The sequence below is a fragment of the Pygoscelis adeliae genome, unplaced genomic scaffold, assembly GCF_000699105.1.
Source record: "Pygoscelis adeliae isolate BGI_AS28 unplaced genomic scaffold, ASM69910v1 Scaffold445, whole genome shotgun sequence".
NCBI classification, from domain to species: domain Eukaryota; kingdom Metazoa; phylum Chordata; class Aves; order Sphenisciformes; family Spheniscidae; genus Pygoscelis; species Pygoscelis adeliae.
The window spans coordinates 418,210-426,789 of record NW_008824894.1 but is presented as its reverse complement, the minus strand read 5'-3'; the positions used below and the strand labels follow the sequence as shown (position 1 = coordinate 426,789).

The window sequence follows — 8,580 nt, the reverse complement described above, 5'->3', positions numbered from 1 at the left end:
AGCTTGCATCCTAGATGAATATATCGAGTGCTGCCACACGTCCCCAGGCTGAAATCAGCGGAGCCTGGGGAGAGCAACGCAGACCCAGCACCCAACACATCTCTTTGTACAGCTGCAAAAGGACTGGCTCAAGCTGTGGGGGTGGTGTCTAGCCAAGTGCTGTCCCCCGACTATAAGGTACAGCACCCAGCCTGTACAGCAACATGCAACACAAATGCCTCACACAAACTTTTATTATTCACTGAAACATCATAAATCTCAAAGAACTCCCCGCTTCACAGCAAATCAGCCACCAGCCCTTATGTGAGGTGTCACCTCCTACAACCCCAGCACGCACCTGCAGCTTTGCAGCCTTGGTACTTCTTGAAGCCAGGCTATTTTGGAGGTGTGCGATACTGCAGTAGGTTTCACCGTTGCTCTCATCAAGGGGAAGGTTTTCACCCTCTGAATTAAAGGCACACAAATCAGGAGCCAAACTGTCCTTCTGCCACACAACAGCCACTCTTTGGCGTGGTGCCTGCGTAGGGTCAAGTCTTCTTCCCCTTACGAACGCAGCGTGGAGTTGGTATGTGTTGGTTTCACGCAAAGCGTCCCAGTTGCCAGCCTCCCTTCCCAGCAGGTACGCAGCACGTGGGCTCCACAACAGGCTGTGGGTAAGACCTTGCATGAAGATTTTTAGAGAAATCTGCTTGTCAGATGCAGGAACACTACGCATGAGGATATGGGGTTTTCCACACGTGCCGCTAACAGGACAAACATGCCTGACAGGCAAAGCTGAAAAGTAAGCATGGACTTCGCACCCCACCAGACCAAGACGCAGCTGTATAAGAGAAGCAGCGTGGTTGAAGTGAGAGGGAGCAAGACAACCAGGAAAGGCTGCAAGACTTCATACGCCATGCAGAGGGACGCAGCAAAGCCGGTACAGCCCACTGTCACCGCGTCTCCTTTTTCATTCTTACAAGGAAACTATTCCCCCGGCTCTGTTTGGCACAAACGCTGGCTCAGGACACACCTTTGGATGCCACTGAATTTGGTAAGGACATTTGGCAACACGGCTGTGCTCAAGGCCCCAGCTCCACTTCTAGTTGGCAAATTTTATAGAAGACAAGAGGAGAAACATGCTGTCCTTTCAAAAATACTTCAAGGGAAACCTTTATCAGGGACGGAGCTCAGCAAAAATGACTGCAACAAACCAAGTTTCATTTTCACTTTGGGGTGGGGAAGAGGGTGCACTACTGGCACCAGCTGAAGAGCCTACAGCCCACTTGGAGTGTATGTGCTACAGCCTATGGCAAAGACAGGTAAGGACAGCAAATATTCAGTAATTGAGAAGAGCCAAAGGAAGCACATTGGGAAACATACTGGAAACAACAGACTTCCATAAACAAGTGTCTAAAGTCTGTAGTTGTCAGCATAAAGAAACAGCTTTGCTGTAACGTCGTGAAGAAGTAAACTTTGAAAGGTGTCTATGAAATACCCTGACTACAGAAAAGCAGTGCTTTAAGACCTGTGGCTGTACACTTTCTGTACAAATGGAAAAAAAAACATGCCAGCCAGTATACCATATAAAAAAGAAAAGGCGAGAGACAAGACCTTTAGGTGATCAGTTCTTCCTCGCCAACAAAGCAGACATCTTCCCTGCAATCCCAATAATCTGCAGTTTTATTTTTGGCAGATTATAATTAAAATGGTCTTTATGGCTTTAGAGAGAAGCCACTAAGCTGCACGTTTTGATTAAAGCAGAGGGTGCGTGTGTGCGGCATGCTCTGGATGAAGGGACATCGCAGAGAGAGGCCACAGCTCTGCTCCTTCCACCTGACCCACAAACGCTGCTGGTTGTACTTGGCTCTCTTTAGTGTTCTCATTTCTCATCAGCAAGTAACAAAGTTCTGGTTGCTAACCAGTCCAATCCCAGAGGCAGAATAAAAAGTCCTTGTTAAGACCTAGAAAAGCTTCATGTTTCTAACAAAATCAAATCCAAACACGTGCAAACACTGTTCCTGGTTTGATGCATTTCGTTCAGGTTCCACCACTAGTGCACTGGAATTTGCTTTCCCTGTAGAGTGATTTCATTCCTTGTCCGTTCTCCACCTTTCAGTCTTCTCAGGAGCCTTGACAAGCTATCCCTCCATTTTTGTCTTCAACATCTTTTCCTATGCACATCCTTCCTTCCCTGCCCTCTTCCGCTGTCACACCCTGTTCCTCTACAGCTATTTTCGGAAAGCAAAGACGTCCCGTGTTTTCAAGCCTCTCTTGCCTTCGCTTCCTGGTTTAGGAGAAGACACTTCCGCCAGTCCCCCATACGGGCAGCTCTCGGACTCTGGGTGATGGCCAGAGCACTCCACAGCGGGGATGAAGCCACTGTCCCACATTCCTGTCCCACACAGCTTGCACAGGTCATGCAGGCTGCAGGGGATGCGGGGTAACAGGTGGAACTGATAGAGCAGACTCCTCGCCTAGAGGGGAGAGAGAGACAAAGTCATTCACTCCTCACCAGAGGACAAACACGGAGAGCAGAGGTAGCCCGTGGCCTCCCGTCCCATCCTCCTGTTTAGCTACCTTAGAAGAGTCAAAGCTTCAGCAAAGGAGCATCCCTCCCGAACACAAACCTGAAGGTTAAACAAGGCACCTGGAGACACTGCCAGGTCACAGGAGCTGCCGCACGCTGCAGCACATCCCACGGCCTTGCAGTCACTCCCAGCCCGAGATGGACTGGGGACCCTGGCACAAAGACGAACGGCTCTGTCTGCCGTTTCCCTCAGCATGTGCAAGGGTTATCCCAACCATACCGTTACCTCCTAAGCACTCTACAGCTCCCTCTTATTTCTGCAAAACTTGTTTCCAGGGTAAACAGCAGCATCCTACCCTCCCAGGCTCCAGACGAGCAGGGGGATACTGGAGATGCGGAAGATGAAGCATCACTCCCTGATTTTCCCAACGCTCTGACTCATCTCTTGGACCTGAGACTCAGCCCACGTAAGCACACAGGCATTTACCTTCCTGAGTACAAGTTCTCCGTTCATGTGCATAGCCAGGTTGCCGAAATGCAGCAGCATCTGGTCAGTGGCCAGCTGTTGTTCAATGACATCATCCCCGTAAATCACCACGATGGCCACACAGATAAAGAGGTGGAAATAGTCAGTCTGCAATAAGAAAACAGGGGCTGGAGTACAGCACATGGAGGCAGGGGTTTGACTTAACCTTCCCACCCTCCGCAAGCATGTCCTTAGCAGAGATTTTGTGCTCCTTCCAGTTTTGCCTACTGATATACAGAAAATGAGTTATTGGTGAATTCTGAATCACAGCTGAGTCAAAGTCTCTTGCTTTTAGAGCATGGGAGCAAGGTTTGGACCACAGCTTTCAAAGCAGACTAGTGATTTTTGGGAAGAAGTTTTCCAGCCGTGTAAGAGAAGTCTGAACTTCAGAAGTGGATGTTCAGCACTTTCTGAAAAACTTCCTTTTGAAGCCTGGACATCCTCAAGTAGGAGAGGCAGGTGTCCATCCTCCATGCTACATAGATAAACCTCTGATTGTTATAGACCCTTTGTTAACACCTACTTATTTTGGATATTTTGCTACTAAGAGCCTTTAAGGAAATTCTGCAACACTTGCTGAGATGGTGAAGATTCAGCAGAGGACACAGTGCCGCCCGGTGCACACTGTGCCCATCTCCGGCTCTCTAACCTGATAGTGAGCCCAGCATGCTTCCCACATGCGCAAGGCCTCAGCATCTGGAAATTCACGTTTAAAACAGAGGAGGATCCAACGGTGACAGAAAAGCATCTGCAGGCCATCCTCTCCCAAGGAAGAAAGGTGCTGGTAGAAGCGCGGGTGCATGAGCCGTAGCAGCTCTCGCAGGTACATCTGGAAAAGATGCTCTCAGCTGAGCCACTGCCTCGTGCACAAGGACCCGCGCCGCCCTCACCCGTCATCCCGGGGAGCCCCCCACAGCGTGCCAGACCTGGGCTCCCGCAGAGCTGGCCACAGTTCTCTTCTCTCACAAAAAGCTCCAGCTTTATGGCCTGTTTATTACAGCACAGCCAGGAGCACGCTTGGATCTATCATTAAAGGCCAGAGCTCACAGGCGACGGCAGCTATTTCACAAGGAAGGATGGAGGGTTAGAAGAAAATCCCATGACAGCAACATTGTGAAAAGAAAGAAGGGGAGGGATTCAGGCTGAGGAAAGCGGCTAGAGCCTTAAAAACTAGAGAAAAGAAAGGACGTCGCTATCTCTGGCAATATTTCATTTCAATAGAGGCCGAGCAATATGGAAGTGATTTTGGAAAGCCTGGCTATACAGGCACATTAGAGTGCATAAATCTGTACATTAACTAACTGCACCTCACCAGCAGCCTCCCATGGGGTTTCCACCACAAGTTTACCACTTTAAATTGGTGCCATCCTGACCCGGACAGGAGTGTTCAGGTCTAGAATGGATTTTTCAGGATCTTAACCAGAAAACAACTGACACTCATGTTAAAACCTAAAAAGTTCCCATTTTTAAACAAGATCACCTTATTTTAAGAACCTCTGTCAGATATATAAAGCTTTTCGTTTGGACATCGTTTTAAAAATCTTTTAAAAATATTAAGACCTTAAAAAAACACCACAAAGAAGAGGGCTGCAGCTCAATCAATTCCTCTGCCTTGTTCACACCAAATGCCCCAGAATCAGGACAAAAACGAACCAGTGAGTCTTCACCGCCTGAGAGAAGTGCAAAGAGAAAGCAAGCAGCATCCTAAATACATCTGGTCATAAAAGATTCCTTGAATTAGCACCCTTTAGCATAGCCAAGGTAACTTTACTCTGACAATTTATTGGCTATAAATGCCTCTGGAGTGTCCCAATCACCCAGGATCAATTTTATCCATCAGGTATTTTGTGGCTTTGGAGTGTGATTCGGCATGCTGGAACCCAACAGCCCAGGTAACTGCTCTACGGCATTCTTCTAATTTGACTGGGGAGAGGAGAAGCTAAAGACAGGGCTAAAGGGAGCTCAGCATTCAGCCTCACCAGCTGTTTCTCCATATCCTCATCCCGGGGTGAGCTGATGAAGATCGTGTTCTGCATCAATCCTACAAAGCACCAGAAAGTATCCGACTCATCTAGGACCTCTGCCAGGAGTGGGGCAACCAGGTCGGACATCCCCTGGGAGTATCCAATTGTTGGGTTAAATACTGCATAGTTCAGCAAGATCCTCCTGGAGAAGAGATGCAAATGGAGAGGTGAGACACGGAGCGGGCACGTCACAGCTGAGCGCAGCACCCTTTCTCTTCTACCCCAAACTCCCACCATACAGGCTGAGGCAGGCAGAGTGCAGAAAAGCAACAGATCATTCCTGCCATCTAAAAGATTAACTTGCAATTCCACCTGGAGGCTTGTGAACTTTTGAGCACCTGTACAGCATGTTGCATCCCACAGAATTGCTTTCCCTAAAATAACTATATCTAGAAGCATAACAAAGATACGCTAACGCTATACCTAACTGGAACTCTCGTTTTTTAGGATTACAACATTTTGAATCAATCCAAAGAGGCTCCTGGATGGACAAGAACTCTGAAGAGCATGCAGCAGCCTAAGACAATGGATTTGAACAGAACTCCTTAGGCTCCTGTTTTCCAACTGCAGGCCAGCCCGCTGGGAGCAGTGCAGTAGGAACAAGCAACACAGTTCATCTCAGGTACAAAGACACACGATCCTACTGTAAGGTGCTTTAACACATACAGATAAACCCTCCTGCAAACATCAGTCCAGTGAAATAAACTCCAGGAGAAGGTTTTGCATACACAGACACCAAAATATAAAAAGAAAATGAGAATTTAAAAAGACTAAGGGACAGAAACGAAGGGCCCATGGGAAAGGAGAGATGATGCCTACACATCCATGGGGCTCCAAACCATACTGTTAGATGAAATCCAACTGTTTTGTAGGCACGCATTTACAAGTCACACACCCATGAAGCAGACTCTGGTGTGCTCGTCCTCCACCCCATCAGGGGAACCACAGACCCAAGCAACTGCCCACAACCCTGCTGCAGCACCGATGACCCTCCCATAGCCACAGAAGGCTCACACCTCTTCTGTGCCTATGTATGCAGGGAAGCTAGGTGATGGGAGCAGGGTTATTATATCAAGAAGTAAATGGCTAAAGCAGCAGTAAAAGCACTGGGGAAGAAGTCCTTGTTTTTGCATCACTTGGTACCAGCCGCCACATGCACGGTGCTCTTCAGCATTCCCAAGGCAGCAACCTAGGCAGCCTGGGCCAGGGACGCTTACCGAGTTTTCTATACATTCAGTAGGACACGTTGTTTGGGACACTAGAATCAGACACTTCACCTCATAGTTTCCACATTTGGGTTGTCCTCCCCTCGAAAGAACTGGTTGCTGCGGTCAGTCCTCACGACATCTTTATCTACTGTGAACTGTACTTTACGCCAAAAATCCTTCTGTTCATCTGGAGTCATCGAAAGCCTGAAAATTGAGCAGCAACAGGAGTGCGTTGCCAAGAGAGGAATATGATTGCCACAAGGAACAAAAAGCCTTATTTCAGCTTTAGTTTTCACAGAAAAACTATTCCTGTACGGAGTTGTCCCATCACCTGAAAAACAGACAAGCAGGTCTGTTCAGAACAGCAGATTTTCTTTCCAAATGGATTACTAGAAGGAGCCTCCTGGGTTACAAATGGGATGATATGATGTGTTTTCTGTGATAAACTCCACCTCAGAAGCAGTCGGACTCTGCTCTCCACTGCTCCTTGTGGGTGGCACACCAGAACCCACCACTCTGTTTTGATTGTCTCCTAATTAATAATAACTGTTGTCCCTCTCCGGCTTAAATGTACCCACACCTAGTTTACAACATACAGTTCTTGCAGTAATAACTTCCTTGAATTAGATATCTCTTCTTCTTGCCTATTTTTACAACTGATATATTTATAAAGAAATATAAGATCCCATTTTCACCTTCAGTGTTCTAAACCAAGCATGCTAAGCTGGTAGTCTTGCCTGTGAGATAAGCTTCCTTACGTGGTACTGACGAGCCTGTTACGAAAACCCAAGTAAGATAATATTTGAGCCGTATGGAATTAGCTCCAGACCCTCAAGAGGTCAGCTGTGCCTGGTACACCTCCTTTACCATCCCTCTCACTTCTCTACTCCAATCAGCTTCTTCTGAAATGAAGGAGGCAGAGACGCCGTACGTCACCAGTGGTATTACTGCGACATCAGGCCTGAGGAGAGATGAGCAGGAGAGGATGAAGCTGGTCTGTTACCTTTTCTCCTGGATCTCAAAGTACTCTTTCCTCTTCTGCAGTCTCAGTGCCTCCCTCTCTTCAGAGGTGGACTCATAGCTGTAGTAGTGCAGCAGAAAGGGCCACACCTCCCCTCGGATGGAAATATCAATCCCACCAAAGAAAATGGCCTGGAAGAAGGAGCAAAAGTTATGACTGGTACAGTTTTAACGTTCCCAAAAACAGCAACAAGAAACTGCCCGCTACTATGCTTTGGTGGCTTTGCAGTTCTTTCCTGACAAGTGACGCCTTGATTCAAGCTCCTGCAATTTGCACATGTTTAGAGGGAAAGTGCTGGCCTTCTATTCCCAGACAAGACACAAATCGGGCTCATTTCAATGTCAATAACCCCCCCTGGAGAGGCTCTATGATTAACGTGTCGTTCTCATGTCACGGCTTAATCCCCAACCTTGGAGACACTGCATTTCACTGCAAACTTCTCTCTCAGGACCTGGACCCAGCGCTCCCCTGCAAGCCCTGCATTATTTCATACAGTGATCTCAATTTTTCTTTCTTTGATTTGTTCACACTGCATTTTGCAAACACGTCCAGCACTGGACACTTTGGTTCACTAATTCCAACCGGCAGCAGAAGCCGGACAGCTCACCCTCCTCGGTCAGAGAGATGCTCTACCATCCTGCCTGCAGCAGACTCATCTGCAAGACCTCCAGCCAAGCACTATATGCCCGTCTTTATGCTCTCAGATGCCCAGTTCTCGCCCCCAGCATGAAAAAAAAACTCTTGCAGCTTCCACTTGGGGACTCGCACTCTGCGGCAGGAGAGAAAGGATCAAAACCGCAGCAGCCAGCCCTCTCACCTTCTGCAGCTTGTACTCCTCTTCCACCTGTCCGGATTCATTCAGGTGATGGAGCCAGGCAGACACATCAAGACGCTTGTACGTGTTCTCCTCCGGGTGGGTTTCCGAGGAGGGCAGCTTGGGACGGCGGATGGAGAACTGCATACATGTTTTCTCATCAGTAAGCTGCTGAACGGGGGGAAAACAAAACAAAAAACTGGAGGTAGGAGCCAGAGATAGCAGCAGAGTATGAAACCCAGCAATTTTCAGAGCAGGAAAACCTTTTTGCATGGTTCACGTAGGATTCAGCGCTGAGGCGCTGCACTTGAGGAGGGTTTTTTTTAAAATTCCAACCATTACAATAGCAAGAGTGATTAGAATAATTAAAAATCTGAGTACCACAAAACAGCTTCGTCTTAAAAAAAAATTGTTTTCATTCCTCCCCCAATCTTATCCCTGACCTGAAACTGAATTAATGCTGCTTACAGCAGAACTT

The 8,580-nt window shown here is 47.8% G+C and overlaps 1 protein-coding gene across 2 annotated transcripts in view; it reads right to left on the bottom strand.

The window, feature by feature from the left end:
* Nucleotides 1-215: 215 nt before the first annotated feature.
* Nucleotides 216-8,580, bottom strand: part of TBC1D16 (TBC1 domain family, member 16) — a 28,576-nt gene continuing 20,211 nt past the window's right edge. The window contains exons 6-12 of one of the 2 annotated variants that reach the window (XM_009324536.1): nt 8,106-8,270; nt 7,271-7,419; nt 6,337-6,471; nt 5,015-5,201; nt 3,685-3,864; nt 2,997-3,143; nt 216-2,456 (exon numbers count right to left, since the gene is read on the bottom strand). In XM_009324536.1, coding sequence (XP_009322811.1) covers nt 2,211-2,456; nt 2,997-3,143; nt 3,685-3,864; nt 5,015-5,201; nt 6,337-6,471; nt 7,271-7,419; nt 8,106-8,270 — 1,209 coding nt within the window. In that variant the 3' untranslated portion in view covers nt 216-2,210. Of the gene's footprint in view, nt 2,457-2,996; nt 3,144-3,684; nt 3,865-5,014; nt 5,202-6,336; nt 6,472-7,270; nt 7,420-8,105; nt 8,274-8,580 lie in introns of both variants that reach the window. The other variant, XM_009324535.1, reaches the window with a different exon arrangement.